The sequence below is a fragment of the Colius striatus genome, chromosome 1, assembly GCF_028858725.1.
Source record: "Colius striatus isolate bColStr4 chromosome 1, bColStr4.1.hap1, whole genome shotgun sequence".
Taxonomy (NCBI): Eukaryota; Metazoa; Chordata; class Aves; order Coliiformes; family Coliidae; genus Colius; species Colius striatus.
In genome coordinates, this window is record NC_084759.1 from 132,632,859 (window position 1) to 132,652,011 (window position 19,153).

The 19,153-nt window shown below is 42.2% G+C and overlaps 1 protein-coding gene across 2 annotated transcripts in view; it reads left to right on the top strand.

Moving 5' to 3' along the window:
* Positions 1 to 317: 317 nt before the first annotated feature.
* The window catches only part of LOC104558537 (alpha-2-macroglobulin-like), a 38,170-nt gene continuing 19,334 nt past the window's right edge, over positions 318 to 19,153 (top strand). Inside the window, exons 1-16 of one of the 2 annotated variants that reach the window (XM_062007706.1) lie at positions 318 to 549; positions 4,761 to 4,944; positions 5,794 to 5,950; positions 6,491 to 6,543; positions 7,257 to 7,277; positions 9,881 to 10,049; positions 11,961 to 12,045; positions 12,676 to 12,799; positions 13,527 to 13,641; positions 13,775 to 13,884; positions 14,701 to 14,862; positions 15,081 to 15,308; positions 16,207 to 16,270; positions 17,537 to 17,679; positions 18,030 to 18,179; positions 18,398 to 18,568. In XM_062007706.1, the coding sequence (XP_061863690.1) occupies positions 461 to 549; positions 4,761 to 4,944; positions 5,794 to 5,950; positions 6,491 to 6,543; positions 7,257 to 7,277; positions 9,881 to 10,049; positions 11,961 to 12,045; positions 12,676 to 12,799; positions 13,527 to 13,641; positions 13,775 to 13,884; positions 14,701 to 14,862; positions 15,081 to 15,308; positions 16,207 to 16,270; positions 17,537 to 17,679; positions 18,030 to 18,179; positions 18,398 to 18,568 (2,025 nt within the window). In that variant the 5' untranslated portion in view covers positions 318 to 460. The remainder of the gene's footprint in view (positions 550 to 4,760; positions 4,945 to 5,793; positions 5,951 to 6,490; positions 6,544 to 7,256; positions 7,278 to 9,880; positions 10,050 to 11,960; positions 12,046 to 12,675; positions 12,800 to 13,526; positions 13,642 to 13,774; positions 13,885 to 14,700; positions 14,863 to 15,080; positions 15,309 to 16,206; positions 16,271 to 17,536; positions 17,680 to 18,029; positions 18,180 to 18,397; positions 18,569 to 19,153) is intronic. The other variant, XM_062007701.1, reaches the window with a different exon arrangement.

Consider the following 19,153-nt stretch of genomic DNA (forward strand, 5'->3'; position numbering starts at 1 on the left):
CTGTAAACATATTGTGGGCAAGACTTCTGTCTGTGGGTTTCCTTTCTTTCTTAAAATGCCTATAAATCTGTTGTGATTGGATGCTGCCCATAGGGAATATTACTCTGTGTTGAGCATAGTTCATTTCCCCACTGCTGTGGATTTCTGATGAATTAAAGAATGCAGAATATGAATAATTCAAAGATTTCTGATATAAGCACTACCCAATAAATACCCTTCCCCCACTCAGAAAGTCTCTGGCCAAATGCTGTCCCTCTGTTCCAGCTCCTCCTTACTGCCTCTCCCTGTTTCCGGATGAGTCCTGGCCCCCAGCCCTTATCTCCTCCAGCCCCTGGGCTGTTTACACAGAGCAGTTATAAAGAGGCTAACCCAGCAGAGAGTGGAGGGGAATTACAAGGTGCAGAAGAAAAAGAGCAGTGGACCAGGCTGGATATCTGCTTGACTCACCACGACCTGCACCATGGGGAAGGACAGGCTGCCCAGCAAACCAAACATCTTCCTCCTCCTCCTCTTCATCCTTCCTGGAAACACCTCTTCCACCACAAAACCGTAAGCTACACATGCAGAGGGGGAAGGGAGGTTTTAGTGCTTCTTTTCTCCTTCCATTTCTTCCTGTCTCTCAAAGAGCTGTAGCAATTCCTTCCACTCCAACCCTTCATCCCACTACTAGCCAAGCCCCGAGTTTCCTGCACATCTCTGCCAGTGCTTCCCACTCCCACCCTGCAATCCCTTGGTTTGCCAGCCCTGCCCCTGCCCCCCAACTCCCTCTGCTATGGCAGTGCCCACATTCCTCCCCTGCATCTGCCTCCTAGTCCAGCCATGGATCCTTAAAACATCTTTGTCTAAGTATATTCCCACCTAGAAACCTTCACATACTTGGGGTTTTGTGGACATGATGCCAGAATACATGTACTTGCCTTTCCTGTTCCAATCCCTGGTCTCTTGTTGCTTTCAATCCATTTTTCTCTCCTTTCTCTTGTTTCTTTCAAGCCACTTTGTTTCCCTTGGCAGCGTCAAATGTACTTGTTCCCAAAGGGGATCTGTGACCTAGATTCTCTTCCTTGGGCAGAGAGCCTCGCGTTTGCACCCTCCCCTGAGGCATCCACCATGGGGCTTTACAGACAAGCAGCATGGCTGGAGCACCCACTCTGCTGAGGGCTGTGAGGAGAGGGGCAGCCCAGGATGGCATGGGCTGGCTGGAGCCTGGTATGCCCACCTAAGCCTTGCCTACCAGAGAGGGTTGTTCCTGAGCCTTGAGTCTGGATAGGAGCAGCTTCCCTCTTTGGCCCCTGGCTGAGTCACATCCTGTTGCCTCTTGCCATGCAGACAGAAGCACATTTCTCACCAATGTAGGGCTGGTAATGCTCACCTCATGCACACAAGCATTACAGCAGTGCTAGCAGCTGTGGCAGAAGAGGCAGCAGTAGTGTTTGGTCAGAGATGAAGTAGTGACCAGCTCAGGCTGAAGAATCTTTGACTCACACTGTTTCTCCTTCCTCTGCCCTGTTTGGATGCTTCTGGGGCAGATCAGGCAGCCAAGTCTGTTTTGGAGTCAGGCAGAGCTCTCTGATGTCCCTACAGCAAATGGATGTAATTAAGTAACCTTAATTTGTCCCTGCCCATGGTCAGGGGAAAAAGGAATGATTCCATAGTGCTCAGACCTCTCCTTCTTGCTCTTTGTCCCTGATCTGAGCATCATTTTAGGAAAGGAGAAGAAGGAAGGACCGAGAAAGATGGAGGAGAGAGAGTTTTAGTTGGGGCACACAGAACAAAGATAGGAGCCCAGTAGGGAGGCAGTGAAGCCCAAGCAGTAAAATGCTAGGTAGTATAAGGATTTGGTTTTAAGTGATGCTGGGTAAAACAGAAGAGAAGCTGCCCTTCAAATGAAGATAAAATTAACTTTCCAGTCAAGACTTGCTCTGTGGAAGTAGGGAGATAGGCTCTTTGAGCAGTAGCAGCAGTTCTAGATGTGGCCAACTGCACAGGACACAATTAAATTCAGACTATATATCAGACAAAACTTAGCAAGTTAGTGCAGCATGTGAACAAGTGACTCATTGAGATGGTGGAAACTGCATCTATGGAGTCTTTTGCAACAGTCCTATTCCAGGAGAGAAGTTTGTCTTGAGACATCCAAAGGTCCCTTGCAACCAAAAATGTAATGATTCTGTAAGATGCTGAAAGTAAGATTTTCTTGCTCTGGGTGTGTACTGTAAGGATCCAACAGGTGGTATTGTTCTCCTACTCTGGTATGTGGCTGTGCATGCAGGCTGTTTTACAATCCAGTGTACATGCTTGGGAATACACTGAAATGTATTAGAAAGGTTACGGTGGCACTTGGATTGGCAGGTGTGCATTTGGACTGATAGAGCTGATGAAACTCATTGCCATCTTTGGTTGGATGTTTGTTCTAGGAAGTAGCTGAGAGTCATAGAGAGACATTAGTCCATCTTAACCTACCCTTTTACCTCCTCTGTATAGACAAACTCATCATCTTTGCTTCAGCCACTTTCTCTAGGGTCTCCTATCCTTCCTTTTTGATGCCTGCTTCTGACAGAGTCACTCAGTTGTCAGAACAGTTTGTTGCATGCAGGGAGACAGTTCAGATACTTCTTGTCCTGGAATGTCTATACATGGGCTTTGTGACCCAGGTTACTTAAAGCTCTCATAGTATTTTAATTCATATCACCAACACATCCCAGAGCAGCTAAAGAGAGGTCTATAAACACTGCATTTCTTATCCTTTTTTCAAAAGCAGGGAAACTAGTGTAGGGGAAAGTTCTGTGCTTTGGCCAAAATTTAGCAGAACAGTGGACAGGAAGAGGAATGAGGCCAAATTCCCGACAAACTAGGTCATGCTGTCCCTTTGGTAGACTGGATGTTACAGTCGGATTGCCAGTGCCATTGACAGGGTAAATGAGATTAGTGAAAGCAGGCATGGGGTGAAGCTGTGGTGAGGAGGCTGTGAAGGAAGGAGAGCACTGGAGAAAGCTGATAGTCACAAGCTGCAAGTCACTCCCTGAGTGACTGGAGTTCCCTCCTTTTCCTGCTTCTGTAGCAGCACAGACTGACCAGAGTTGCCATCTGGCTTCTCAGGATGTTTTATCCCTTTGCCTGGTGGTGAGGGAAATGGAGGTATTGCTTGGGTCCGTTGCCTCGACAATAGCTTTAGGACTTCACAAAATCTCAGAGGCCAGGCTTTGGATGGGACCAACTATCTCTTTCCCCAGGGCTGACACTGTCTGGGATGGAGCACCTTAGTCTTCCCTAGTGGAAGGCTCATAGAAGAGTGGTATGAGCAGTCCTGGCCACAGGTTTTGTTCCATGATTAATAAACCCTGCCAACTGGAATCTCCTGCTGATGCATCTGGATAGCTTGAATGTGCACAGGGAAAAAGGAATATCGATCCCATAAAGGTGGTCCAATGTAAAACCAGAAGACTACATTGGCTCTGTATTCTGTCTGCATTGGTAGTCAGATGGTGAAAGACAGAGCAGAAGAGTAAGGCAAGTACTATGGAAATGAGTTTTCCATCTGCTGTAGCCTTTTGGACCTTCTATCAAAGTCTTATAGTAGAGGGGATTATACCTATGCTACTATTTTTTCTAGCCATTTCTGAGCAATGAATTTACCCAGAACATCTTTAATAATCTTCATCTCAGGAGTAGCTGATCTTCTTGCCCTTATGATTCCCTTCTGAACACTTCCTTATAGTCCATCACTTATCAGAGTTCTCCAAGAATGATTCACGATGCTTATGTCTGACTGGTAATAGCCCATTTAGTGATACAGCATATACGTGGCAATATATATACTGTCAGTCTCTTTTTGTTTTTTCCTCTACTGACTTTAAGAACAGTTCATTTGCCATTTTTGCTACACAATCTCACCATATGACAAAAGTTTTCCACAAATACATAAGTCAGTTTTAGGTATTTCTTACTCTGGACAATTTCCAGAAAATTGTACTTCCTGGATCATTTAGAAGTGTACTGAACAAAAGGGGTCCAAACACAGATTCCAGAGATTTTCACTGGTTCCTACCAATTAATATCTAACCAATTAATCCAGATCACAATTAATAGTTTTGTGTATTAGTAAAAAATTAGTAAAACGGTCCTTGTTATTGTACAGCGGCTTAGTTTAATGGTCTTTTGTGAAGGGCCTTTTTCAAAAGCTCTTTGAAGATGCAAGTACACTTGCACTTGTGTTGCAATAAAACACAACTCTCTGAAATCCTTTGTGTACCCATCTTAACAAGGACCAAAACTGCAAGCACTCACATTTTGCTCAGCATGAGAAGGATTTGGAAACCTGGATAGGCAAAGACAGGAGCAGTCAAACAAATGGGTGCATTTTTCAACTTTAAAACTGCTGAATTTTCAACTATTTTAGCTAATGTCTTTGAGTCTCAATAAGAGATTGTGGGATATAGAAAAATCAATTAACAACATGGAACCCTTCACACTATCCTTCCTGCAGTGAAGATGAACAAATAATCTTTTGTATAGGATTCTGTATTAGTATAGACATTGTTCCTTCCACTTTACAAATGTTCCCATTCTTAGGCTAATGAGTTAGACAGTTTGCTATGTGTAAACCCAAAATAAAATCAGTGCTCCTGTGTTTATGCCCTGCAATTCACAGAGATTAATGGATTAGGCAAGCTGATTTGTTAATTTCCTTTCACTTAATATGATCTCCTTAAAACTGTTTCACATTTCTGATTCTTCTGACTCTTGCTTCCTCATCTTCCTAGGCAGTATATGGTGCTACTGCCCTTTCTGATACACACTGGTTCTACTGAGAAGGTCTGTGTTCAGCTGACCCACCTGAACGAGTCTGTGACGCTGAGTGCCATACTCGAGTATCAAGGGGAAAACAGGAGCTTGATTGATGACGTGGTGTCAGAGAAGGATCTGTTCACCTGCATTCCTTTCTCTGTGAGTATCTCATCCTTGTGCGATGGTCCCTTGTGTTTACTGATATGACATAGTAGATCTAAACTGTCCAGAAGTTAGAAATAAGACACATTGCAATCAGAGACTGCAAAGCTAAATCAAACTAAAAATGGATTTGTTGTGGAAAATTGACTGTGATAGCCTTATGAGGAATAATTTTCCACTGTTATGAAATTCTGTGTCCCACATGATATTTCCATCCATGCAGAGCTTAGAGAACTCTTTTGGGATTTGTCATCCTAAAACTTTGACAGAATATACCCCTTATTTGTTTGGTCTGTGTAAGCATCAGAGGAAAAATAGCAAAATGGAATGAGAACTGTAGAAGCTGGGGCATAGTTTAACATCAGTGAGATCTGTGAGGTCATTTGTCTTCTTCTGGAGCTTATTCATGATTGTTTCCTGCAGAATGGTGGATGTTGAGTAATGTAAACAACTAGTTCCACCTTCTAAATAATGTATCTAGGTTGATTTCCATTTTGCTAAATCATAAGATAAAGCAAGACGAGATTTAGTATTTCTCTAAGGAAAATGTATATATGAAGGAAGGGAAAATGCTTCCAATATTAGAAAGAGAGGAAAAAGAAGCTTGAAAAAATTCAAGGAAATGAAGAAGATCAATCATTGCAACAATTCCTGAAAAAAAGTATCTTGGAACAGAAGAGAAAAGCTCTCCAAGTTCATGTCAGAAAATAATTTTTTTTTCTCTTGCTTCCAGCATTCAGTCTTCAGTGTCTTTAGGGAACTTTTGAACCTAGGGAACTTTCTCCTCCAAAGGCTTTCTGCAATAGGGTGACTTGGTAAAGCAGCTATCCTCTTTATTTTCCTTAGCTTCCAAAATCCAATAGCACATCAGTGGCATTTCTCACAGTGACAGTGAAGGGAGCAACGGTGGAGTTTAGAAGCCGCAAATCAGTGCTAGTCAAGAATTCTGAGAGTTTGGTCTTCATCCAGACAGACAAACCCATCTACAAGCCTGGACAGACAGGTATGGGGAATTGGGTTGGTGTTGACTCTGAGAGTGGAAATCTTACGGGCTTCATTCCCCAGAGACTTCATCCTTTTATTAAAATTTTCATGGGGGGAGTTTAAGCACTCAGTAAATCTTATTTCTGTTAGCTGAAATCTAGGGCGTTTGGTACCTTCATCAGTGTTATTCTCTATCCTTCAGGCACAGCATCTCAGCCAGATATAAGCATGGGCTCAGATTCATTCTACTCAACTAAAGGCATGAATCTGGGATGACTTCAAAGCATAGCCTCCCTTGGCTGCATCTGAATCAGCAAAGCAGGACAGGCATTCTCAAGGGACGATTCCGTTCAGCTGATTATCCTTCTAAATTTAACTACCTCTCACCATCTGCAAGAAAGAGTCTGAAGTAATTGCTTCCACAATTTAGAGATCTCAGTTCAGAGCCTGTTGATCAGTAGAATGGGTCTGAGTTATAAATTACTGAAACATTGACATCTCCTGGTAATGGCTACAAATTTAATGGTGGAATTTCCTTCTTTTCCATTACACCCTTTAGTTCTGTTTCGGATCGTCTCTCTGGACAAAGATTTCTACCCGCTGAATGAGAAGGTACACCCATAATTCCTTGTTGTTAACTAGGAGGCTTATTTCACAATTAACATCACTCTTGTCATCATCCAGCACTGCTAAAGACAGCCTTTAAAGTATATGATCTTTTCTTACTCACACCATCTTTGACATATGCCATATTCTGTCCTGGGACACACTCCACCTGTCTCTATTGACTGAGAAACATGTCTCCTTTTTCAAAAGGATATATGTGTTTAAAATCAGATTTACAAAGAAATGTATGTGGTTAAGCATGTAGGCACAGATCTCATTACTGAAATAACAGGTGGGACAAGCTTCTGAGTTGGACAAGTGACAGATGTGCAGTTGGTTCTGTCAGTGGCTGCAGCCACATGCTTTGAGGCAGAGAAAGCAGCATGGCAAGGACTTGTTTTAAGGAACTGATCAGGCATGTAATACCATCTTTTAGTTTATTTGGCAGTCAGTTCCTCATGCAAATAAATTGTTTGAGAACTCATATTTCATCACATTTTCATACTGTGTTAAGGCAAAAAGTTGGGGCTCTAAAATATTACAGAAGATATTCCCATTAAGCATCAAGAATTAATGAAATAGAAAGTATAGAAAAGGAAGAATCCAAAGGACTTCTTAGAAGGTTGTTCTTCTGCCCTTCAGTCCAAAACTGGAAATTACTTCCATCCATATGTGACTATTGATTCTAACGCTGATTTTCCTTTGCTCTTTCCCCACAGTTTCCATTTGCCTATGTCCAGGTGAGTGGATAACTATACGTCAATTATTTCAACAGAATGTGCAAGCACAGAGGTAGTAGTCTCCAGCAGTGGTGTTTTCAGACTGACAGAAAAAATCATGCATGTATGACTTTTTTCCTTTGTGTAAAGGAAGGCTGGCCATCAAAATAAGTTCTGATGACAGTTCTTTGATTGAGGAATGTACTGTAGGACAAAACATACAGTTCCCTAGAAGTCATATCAGAATGACTTACTCCTCTTCCCAAGAAGAAATAAGAATTTCTGTCTGCCCAATGTAGTTGAAACCCCAGAACTGTGTCCAGCAAACTAGCAAAACTAACAAAACAAAGTTATGTAAGTAGATGTCCTCTGTGTTTCCAAAAGTCCTTTTTGTCTGTTTTTTGAATTTTTAACAGAAACATCCTACCTGTTAACTTTCAACTGTCACTGAAGTTCAGCTGTTCAATTCAAGTACTAACTTTTTCAGCTGAGAAACCAGAATTTACAATTATTATCTAGGACATCTTCTAGTGGAAAACTGATGGGAAGGACACAGCAATGGACCCTGAAGCCACAATATCTGTACAAATAGTGATGAAATTAGTGGGCACAAATGTTGGTTTTATGATTATGAGTCCTATGTAGTCAGTCCTGTCATTGGTCCTTTCTGCTTGGAGTTGCTGTCTCCATAGAGCTGGAGGTGTTGTCAAAACAAGGAAGGAAGAAGGTGGTCAAGAAACTGGCTGTACTCCTCTTTTCTACCCTCATGTCAGAGTACTGTCACTCTCTCCCACTCAGCAAACTTCCAGAACAGAGCTGCAGAGCTGGTGTGCCACTGACGATCTGTGAATATTTAGAGAAAGGAGTAAGAGTGGGTGGTATGGGATAGCAGGTGGAGGAGAGCGTCTCAGAGCTACCTTCTTCTGACGCTGTCCCATTGGTTTGTAGAACAGCTTCCTTCCCTTTCAACAAAATGATACTTGACTAAGTACAGAAATTTCGTGACAGGAGCAAGAAGACACAAATCCTACCCACTGCTTCCAGAAATCACATATGCTTTTGCTTAACTAGCTGAATAATTTCATAAGCTTTTTTGTTTGTGTCAATAGCATGAAAGGCTTCCATTCTAAATGACTAAGAAGGCCATCCTGCTCCAGTCTATGAGACATGATGTTTGTCCATGTTGTTTAAGTCAGCTCATGTTAGCCTTTTCCTCCATCCCCACCTTCCTCAATGTTCCTTCTCAGTCCAGCACTGCCCTTTGTTTGGTCCTCACAGATATCTGTGGTGCAGTCTTGTACATCGGAAAACTCATCTTGCAGCAAATTCACCATTTTTCTCTAGGATATTTTTTCAGCAAGATCGGATCTGCCAGTGCAGTTTACTACATGCCTGCACAAAATCTAGAGTGGCTCAAAAGAAGGGGTGGCAGGAGTGAAGGAAGGTAACAGTTTAAAGTCAGCAGTGCTAAGGAAATAAATGCTCACTTGTCCACACCCAAACAAACTGACTTTGAGGCCTTCCATATAAATTCATCACAGAAAGGCTACAACTTTACAAGCCCAGCTGTAAATATTTTCTTGAACTCCTCTTCCAAGGAAGCCTGGTGGTGTCCCTCACAAAAAGTGGTGAGCATTTCAGCAAGGCTTAAATGTGACAGTGAAGAGGATTTTGTCAAAGCCGTTGGATGCATTTTATTGACTGTGCCTTCTCCCTGGGGTGTTTCCTGGGAAGAAAGCCCACTCTTCCGCCTCCCTGAGCAGTGACCTCCAACTGGACTCATTTACATCCCCTTTTCCCTAAGCCCTGAGATAAAATCTCAGTGAAGAAAATGCACACAGTCACATACCTTGAGTCACATACGTATCTAGAGTAAATAGGCTTTTGGTGACAGCCAAGCTGTAGCGCAGTCAGAAGATGAAAGATTGTAAACATTAACCATCCTGCTGAGGAGCCTGGAAAGGGTGCATCAAACTACACAGCACGACTGTGCTTGTTCAGTGACTTCTACAAGAAATTTGGGATTGAGCTGATGAATTTGGTGCACAGCTATTGACAGTTCATAATGAAAAATACTCAGCTGTAGTAGCAATGAGGTTTCAGCTCCAGCATTTGGAACAGGGAGAGACAAGAAGAGAGAGCTCTCACTGGATGCACATATGTGGGACATACTTTCTTCTGTTTCTGTTGCCACTGCCCCACCTCACCACAAGCTTTGGATCAGGTGTCTCATTTCTCAACAGATTGTGTGCTGGTACTCAGTCTCTACTCAAAGCATGGAAAAAATCTTCTAGCAGGCTGTATAGCAGGTGAAGGAGACTGAAACTTCCCTTCTTTCTCCCTGTGCTCCACTTACTCCTACTGTTCATCTGTTTGTCTTGTTACTTTGCCAGTTTCTTTCATAGCTTCCTGATTTGTAAGTATGCAAATAGAGCTGAGAGGGACCTCCAGGACCCCCCTCTTGAATACTAGTTATGCAGAATTGACAGGTAAATTCTCACAGATTATCAAGTAATTGCAGCTAGACATTTCCCAGATGGGATGTAAACACACTGGGCACTCCACTGTTCTGTCACTGGGAGCCTCCTGTACTGTTTTGAAACCTTGAATATCCTCAATTGCAGGATCCCCAGAGGAACCGTGTGTACCAGTGGCAAGGAGTGGAACTAGAGACTGGCCTTACGCAGCTCTCCTTTCCCCTCACCGCGGATCCCATGCAAGGCTCCTACAAAATAGTTGTGCAGAAGAGCTTCTCATCCCATGTGGAGCACTCCTTCAGTGTGGAGGAATATGGTAAGGAAAGGAGGTATGGGCTGCAAGTGGGACTGCTGGAAATGCCTTTTACTGTGACGTCTCAAACTGGGATTTCCTGGGAATGCATGGAGAAGGGAGAAACCGAATACCTAGGCAATGGAGTTCAGAAGGGCTGACCTAGAAGATGCTGAGTATCAGAGGTGGTTGCTCACTTTACAGTATCTCTGGAATCTGTCTGAAATTGTGTTTGCTCATAGTGCTCTTGGGACTACAGGGTCTGACAGGCTTCCTGTGCATGGCTTGTGGCACCAATTGCAGCTGACTTTGGTTCAGTGGCTTTTCTGTCCTGCAGCTTGTTGCAAGTAGCACTACATATGGAGTAAGAGATTACTATTTTGGTGACCTTCTGTTCCCTCTCTTGTCATCTGCATTAGTTCAGTTTCTCCACTTGTAATATCCTTTCTTTTTCCTCCTCCTTGTTTTTGAAAAAGCTTACAAAGCACGTTTAGTGGAAAACTTCAGTTTGATGAATCCTCCATGAATGTTACAATCTGATAGTAGAAACTGAACAAGGAGAAATGTGCTGCCCCAGGGAGCATTCTAACCCTCATTTCTGCAATAAAACTTCTCAGGTGTTTGTAGACATGTACAGTGACTAGGCTGTGTGTGTTTGAGGAGGCTGCTTGGCCTGTGCTCTGCACTCCCAGGGTCTCCCCAGCTGTACATGGAGCTCAAATGACCCAGCGCATTGATCGGAACCTGCTGTTTATGGAATTCTCATGGTGCAAACCAAAGAAGATTGTCACTGAAGTCCATGGGAGCTGGCTTATTTGGCTCAGTCAGGCACGACTGGTATGAACATAGTGAATAATTTGGACACAAACCAGGTTCTAGGCTTTGGCCTGCCATGGTGACAGATGGGATGTGCCGCCTCCTACTAAGATCATTCCGAATACTCCCAAAATCCAAGGTGCATGTTCCTCTATTAGCCTTATGCTAAACTCATTTTTCTTTTATTTGTTGTTTAGTCTTACTCCCATGAATCTTCCCTGTTGCTGATTCTCTTACAGTGTTTTGAGGAAATGTGCCCTGCGGTTGAAACATTGAGCTTTGCCACCCTTCCTAGAGGCAAACTTATGTTTAAACTGTATAATCCAGGGTTGCTTTCCATTTCCTGGGTCTGGGTGTGCACCTCCCCTGCTTGTATTTCCTTGCGCTATGAAAAAACCTCAGGTATTATCACTTGGAAGCAGGCCTTTAAATGCTTCAGTTCCAGGCCAAGCTTCAGTAGTTAGAGGCTTAGGGTTGCAGGATGCAATGTGGGAAGAGGGATGTAACTTAATACTCAGGAGCAAAATATGCCTTTTACTTACCATCCTTCATATTGGTCTTTTTTGCTGCCTTATCCACTTGAAAGTATAGACCTGAGAGTCTGTGGCTAGATTAAGTAGAGCTGTCTGGACATGCAGGATAGTTTAATGTGCTACAAATTAGTGAGCCTAACAGCAACTTGGGATCTCCAAACAGTAAGAAATAGCCAAAAGAATCAACAAATCAAGACATTTTTTTGTGCTAAATTAACAAGGAGGTGAATGGGCTGCTCCAAGTCAATGCAAATTATGCATTGTGAACCACAGAACACTGCACACAGAACTGGTATGTCCTTCTGAATGGGCATATTTAAGGTTATCTTCACAGCTATCTAATGCCAATAGGATTGCACAAGCATGTGCTGCAAACGAGGGAAGAGTTACAGTCCTCCTTAGTTCTCTCGAAACCCAAACAGTGATGAAGGTGAGAAAACCTAGAGAAGGGGTAGCAGAGCTGTACCAAAAACCACAGAGACATGATGATTCATCTTAAAATAATCCTGGCTCTATATTTGGGTTGCTGTATAGTACATATCTCCCCTTCACTCTTCTCACATCAGACTTTTTCTCTCCCATCTAGTGCTGCCGAAGTATGAGGTCCTGGTGAAGCTGCCCAAGATGATCACTATTAAGGACAAGGAGCTTCCAGTGTCCGTCTGTGGTCTGTGAGTCACAGAGCTGGAGTAAATCTCTCTCACTTATCCTTTCTGCTGAAGACCAAAAAAGAAGAGCTAGGGAAGGCATTTAATACTTTTCCCAGACACCTGGGACAGGCTTGTTCCTCTCTACCAACCCTGAGCCTGTTACCTGGCCTGAACAAAGTAAAACATCTTTTCTATGTGCCTTAAAAGACAATGCCAAATCGGCCTGCAGCTCTCCGAGTTTAATGCACATTTTCTTTTTCTGCGTTTAGATTTCTTCAGTTAGAGCTTTTTTGACAATTCTGAACAGATGTTGCAAACCCATTGTTCTCATTTTTAACTCACAAATTGCTCATCCTGAGCCCCTGGATGCTTTCCTACTTCTTCACTGATACAAGGATACTCCTGGCTGAGACAGTATTCTACAGGCAATCTTTTTCTGCATTCCTGTGGAGACTTCCCACCTAGAACAGTCTAATGCGATAAAAAAAATCTCATGATGGAAATGTAATCACTAGAATTATTAAAATACTAGATTAATCAGTCTTTAAGTAGAAGTATTAGGAAGTGGTCTTTCAGGAGATGTGTCTGAGCATGCCTCTGTGGTATATCTCATCATCTAATATAGCATTTAATGCTTTTTTTTCACTACAGGTACACCTATGGGAAACCTGTTCCTGGTTTGGTGAATGTCCAAGTGTGCCGGAAATTTTCCCATTCTGCTTCCAATTGTTATGGAAAAGAAGCAGAAGCTGTGTGTGAAGAATTCACTAGACAGGTGAGTCTCAAGATTAAAATGTACAGGTCTTTCTTATCGGCAGTGGGCAGTGTCTAAGGGAGGCCAGATCTGTGGCTGCTGGGAGAGAATAGGACATCAAAGAGCACTCTGTCCAGGTAAAACGAGATGTTCTCAGAGAAAGGCATTCTTAAGAGGTGAGTCATAAAACTGGAAGCGGAGCAGATGAAAAAAACCCCACAGCTGAGATCTTGACCTGAGATCTTGAAACTGGTGACAAATCTCCATTTAACAGTTGTGAGCCCCTGATGTTGATCCTCAGACTGAGGAAAGAATCTGTGAAATAAATTTGTAACTGTGGGAGGGATGGGCAGAAAGCAAGGAGCAAAGAAGATAAGGGAAAAGGCAGCGGTGGTATTGTATATTGCTCAAAAACAGAGGAAAAGACAAAGGCAAGAGGGAAAAGAGTGAAGACAATAGAAGGAACGGGAAGAAATATGGAACTAAGGTAGGAGGGGGTTAACAAGGAAACCAGTGCATGCCTTAGAGAACTGAATGTCAAATACCTCACAGAACACAGAAAATGTTTGGATGAAAGACTAGGAAACAGGCTATAAACAAGCTCTGGTCTTGGAGACAACCCTAGAACATAAGACTGGGATTTCATTAACAGAATTTAAGCATGTTGGGCTTGACATATCTATTCTTATCCCACAAGGAGTGAAATTTCTTCACCAAATTCCAATTTTATCTCCAATCCCCTGCTTAGGCAGATGCTCGCGGGTGTGTTTCTGGTGTAGTAAAGACCAAGATATTTCAGCTCCAGCGCAGGGGATATGAGATGAGCATTGAGGTACAAGGCAAGATCACAGAAGATGGCACAGGTATGTATCATGCAGATGGCAAAGTGATGGCAGGTTGTAACAGGAGAGCCTGGCAAAGATGAGGAAGGGGGAGTAACATGTCTAGAAATGCTGCTATTCATTAATAATCTCTCTTTACTGTGCTCTCTCTCAGGAATAGAGATGACTGGAACAGGTTCCTGTGGAATCACACCGATCATGAGCAAAATCAGCTTTGACCTGCTGGACTCTCAATACAGACCAGGGATCCCACTCTTTGGAAGGGTAGGGAACTTCTGAGACCCGGGATAGTTAATGGTATAGTAAACTCACAAGTGCGTAATCCTGTCAGATAGAATAGCAGTGTGTGCAGGTGAAATGGTACACCTTCCTCTGCCTTTGCACAAGCAGATGAGTTACTGATAGTTGGGGCACTCTAACAGACACATGGCCCTGAACCTTCTATTAGTCAGTCCAGTACAAAATAGAAGACCTGCTATTCTGACACATGAGAATAACTATCAGGGAGCAGCAAACATAGTGTTATCCAGGTGCAAGGGCTGACCAGGTCGGCATAGTGACCTCATCAACAAGGACACAGTCCCACAGTACCTCAACCAGACTGAGCAGAGCAGGGGTGGTGACAGTAACAAGTTCCATCAACAGTTAAATGGCCACTAGACAATGTGATGTGAAGAGTCAGGCTTGAGCTCAACCAAGGAAGTCCAGTTAACCAGATGAGAACATCAGGAGAAAGAGCAGGGTGTAGGTCTACTTCCAATGTAACTTTAATCAAGGACTGGGGCAAAGCACGAGCCTGAACTTAGAATTCCTGAACCAAGAGGCAGATAATACATGGTAGAGGCCCCAAATGAGGAACTCATGCCTGACAGATAATTTTCTTGAGCCAATCAGATTGTTTTGATGAGAATTTTTTATTGCTGCCTCACACAACTTAGGACTCACCTCACACATTTCTACATTTCATGTCATCTGTTGGTCTCCATAAAGAAACATCCTGCCTGGCAAGGAGGAAAAGAGGGACTTGGAAATTGTTTTCTTTTTCTAGTTTAAAACCCAAGTTCATTTTTGCTTTGTTAGGTGAAACTGGTAGATGGCACTGATGCTCCAATTGCCAATGAAACCATCATGATTTCTGTGGATGGAGACAGATACAAAGGGAATTATACTACAGATGAGCAGGGACAATCCTGGTTTTCCATAGACACTACAACCTTCACACAAGCCTCCCTGGAAATTCAAGTGAGTGTCAGAGACAGGGCAGAGCTGGGGAAATATCTCTCTGTGAGTTATCAGTCTTTCTACCGTCTGGAAGATACAGCAAGTTTCTTGGCAGATCACCTCTCTTCTCTGTGTCTCCTGCTCTAAGAATAGAATGTACCCACAGTTTTTCTGTGGACTTTCATGTGACTTGTTACCTGGTTTTGGTCACCTATGAACTTTTTATTCTTCTTTATCAGGCTGATCATAAACCTGAACTGAACTGTTATGACAGTGACTGGATTACACCTTTATACGAACATGCCCTGCGTAGAATAAGTCGGTTTTACTCCCCTAGTAAGAGCTTCCTCAAAATTGAGCCAAAGCCTGAGACACTGAGTTGTGGCTCCCCTACAGAGATCCAAGTGCACTATATCTTCACACCAGAGGCCATAGGAGAGAAGAAGAAAATGGTCATTTACTATTTGGTGAGAATTATTTGTGGTTGATTTGATCTATATCCACAGAGAGAACTGGGGCACATATAGCTGTGTTTCAAGATGAGCAACTACAACACTGATGTATGGGCAGTCCTTAACCAGTAATGAGAGAGAGTTTGAAATTGAAAATGTGGCCTATGGCAGTGGGATTTAAACACTAGTGGTTCTCATGTTGTCTTCTGAGTGCAGACATGGGTATACTTTGCAGGTTTTATCAAGAACAGAGAAGAGACCAAATTTTGATGGAGAGGGCATTTTCCTGGGCACAGTCATCCAAGACTCTTAATTTCATAATAATCCATTCCTAGTTTACCTTATTCCAAACTTTGGTTCATATATGGTCACAGCTCAGAAACCAGCACCCTACAAGAAGGTGAAAGCTGTGTCCTACTCAGATTTGTCCTTTGGTAGATATCTGCTGCCTAACTTCAGGTACCTTATTTGCAGCCTGTGCTCTCTCTTCCAACTCTGTGTGAGTTATGAACCTAATCCTGATTAAATTTTTCTCCAGATTATTTCACAATGCAACTGAGAGTGGAATAAAGAGAATTTTTGATTGTTCCAAACTGTTATAAATTTGCATATGATCCCCAAACATATGTGTACTCAGAAGCAAAATGCATTTGAATCTGACCTATATAAGCAATATATACAAAAAAAGAAAGCCATATCAAAACCAAAAACATTTGTCCTTCTAGGAGTGAATATTTCTGTCTCCAAAGACCCAGTAATTTCCAGCTTTTCATTTGACTATTGTCTTCTTAGTTTTAGTCACCATTTGCAATGCTGTTCATACTCATATTCAACAGTTAACCCAGTGAATGTTAATTCTCCTTCCCTTCAATTCTGGTAGCAACAATTACAGGAAGATTTCTCTGTCACACAGGTGATGGCCAAGGGAGGCATTGTATTAGCGGACACACATGACCTGACTGTGAATCCTGGAGAAGGTGAGCAGAACTCTGCAATTTTAGCATCTCTAATGATAATCTGTGGCTAGGGGGGACATAGAGAAATGCATTTTCAAAATTAAATCTTTTTAAATGAAAAAGCTTGGGTTAGTTTTGTTTTCTCTGAGTCCTATCAGATACTAATTTTGATGACAGAATTTTAGAAAACTCAATGAAAAATATACATAATGTTTGGGTCATTTTTTTCCTTGAAACCACCACTTGCTCCTGACAGCTCTACCCTATTCAGGTTGTAGAAGATTGCCAGTGTTGTGAGACTCACATGTATAGTGAGCAGGGAGAAAAGCATGTCTTTTTTTCTTTCTCTGTCTCATTTTCTGTCATTGGTATTGTTTTTCCCTTATAAGCACCCAAACCCACACATACCCAAATCCTAACCAGTAAGTCTAATTTTATTTGTATAAATGTCCAAGGGTTACATATTTCAGTAACTGAGATTGGCTGTGCACATTAGTTAGTGGTGTGCAGTGTTAGGTTTGTGGTTGAACTCGATGATCTTAAAGGTCTTTTCCAGACAATGATTCCATGTAAAGTTTTTTGACAATGAAACCAGGGAAAGGCTTTGGAAGTTTATGAGGAGTTGCACTTCAGTGGGTTTAAACAGTATATGGGAGTAAAATATCTTGGATGCTGCATGTTCATAGAAGGTTCTACATCCTCACTAGTCGCAGTGACTAAGTTAACACCCTGGCTCATATCAAGAGGTGTTCTATCAGCTTGTCCAGATTATACAATGAAGGTCAGACTCAGATGGAGAAAGCCTTTCAACACAGAAGGACATTTTCCACCGTTGTTGGAGTTAAAGTCTGATGCTTCAGCTAAATGCTTCCTTAGCAATAACTTCACAAAAGTTATTTCACCCACTCTGCATCCTTGATTGCCACTACCTGTAGCAACAGTCCCTTATTTCTACAGTTTTTCCCTCATCCATTTTTTGTAGACTGCAGAAATCTTGGAGTTTAGTGAAAAAAGGGGTTGGGAACATCAAGAAATTACGCCAGATGTTAACTGGAGACAATGTAAAAGGCACGTTGAGGCCCACCAAGCTCATTTTGTTTCACTATTACATGATTAGTCTTTGAATGCAGGCGTGTTCAGCAACATTAATTTCAGTCATGTATTGGTATTCCTGTCCCTGCTAGCTAAAAATGTTCATCATGAGAAAATTTGACTTTGTATCTGAGAAAGGCAAATATATATACTGGAACTTCTGTATGTTGCTTGGCCTTTTTTTCTCTCTGTTAGCTTATGGGACATTTCAGTTGACCTTGCCTGTGGAGGCATCAATTGCTCCCCTGGCACGGATGCTTGTGTATACCACTTCACCCAGTGGGGAAGTCATCGCCAGTTCAGCAGACTTCCAGGTTGAAAATTGCCTCCCCAATAAAGTGAGTATAAGTCAGTGTTTATGCAACCTATGTTTGATTATGGCCAGTTATGACTTTTGGAACAGAGACAGAATTCCCAGTGGGTTCGTGAAATGGCCTGACCAGATGTTAACTGACGTTTAGTGACTGGAACTACAGAATAAGTTACAAAGCCGTAACTATAAAAAGTGGAGCAAGACAGAATAAGAAAGAGAAACACTTAGTAATTGCATTAGTCAAAGTTGAATATATATTACACAGAGTCACAGAATGGTAAGAATTGGAAGTGATCTCTAAAGATGTTAGATGCTTCAGTATAAGAGCATGTAACATGGAAAAGTGGCTTCTTTAATTTTCTTTTGGGATTGCAGGTCAGATTGACTTTTGCACCCAAGGAAAATCTTCCTGCCTCCAACACACGCCTACAACTCCATACCTCACCAAGGTCCCTGTGTGCCCTCCGTGCTGTGGACAAGAGTGTTCTCCTTATGAAGCCTGAAGAAGAGCTCTCTCCCAGTTCTGTAAGCTTTGTCTATTTCTGGTAATGACCAAGTAAGTACAAGAGTAAACCAAGTACTTATTAACATCACTATGGACATGAGGCCATGTATTTTTATAGCTGCATGCACTACATTTGTTTTTCAGAAGCTGGCTTTTATCAGTGAACTGTTAGGTAGTGTCTGTGTCCCTGTAAGTGCTGACTTGATGCATTTTTCCCTGGTTATTTACATTTCCCCAGGTGTATGATCTTCTCCCATTGAAGGAAATCCGGGGTTATAGCTTCAAGGACTACTACCTGGAAGAAGATAACGTAAACCCTTGTGTGTCACTTGACAACATGTTATTAAATGGATTTGTCTACATACCTATTTCTCCCGACGGTGAAGGTGATGCCTATGATATTCTCAAAGTAAGCACCAGCCTTTCACTTTAATTTGTTGTTTTTCTTTGGAGTTTAGTCTCTTCACTTGTCCTGAAGGGATTTTTAATTTGCTATAAACTTGCTAACTTTTGTACACAAGACTATAACCAGACCCAGGCTCTGCATCTGTGTAGCCCATCATTGGTATACAAGTGCTTCTCTGGACCATTAAAACTCTGAGAGGTGTCCTCATTGCTAGTAGAGATACCTGCAAACGGACCTTAGTAGGAAATGATCCTGAGAAGTGACCTCTGGTTCCAATAATGCTAGAAACTCTTCCACAGTCATACATGCTTGCTGTCTGGTGTAGATAGGTCTTTAATAAAGTGCCAGTTACTTCAATAACTCACAAGCCCACCTATACACATCTAAAGAGTCCAACATAGGAATTTTTGGGTACCCTCAATCCAGTGCTTTTCACATATGTCCTTTTCACCCAGGCAGATATCCCCCAGATAGATCTGTGGCCTTAGTTTTCCATCTGATAATGTCAAGATTTAGCCTTAGGATGAGTGTAACATGATAAAACTTCAATATCTGGGTTAAACCAGTCTGTGGCATTTGTATACAAAC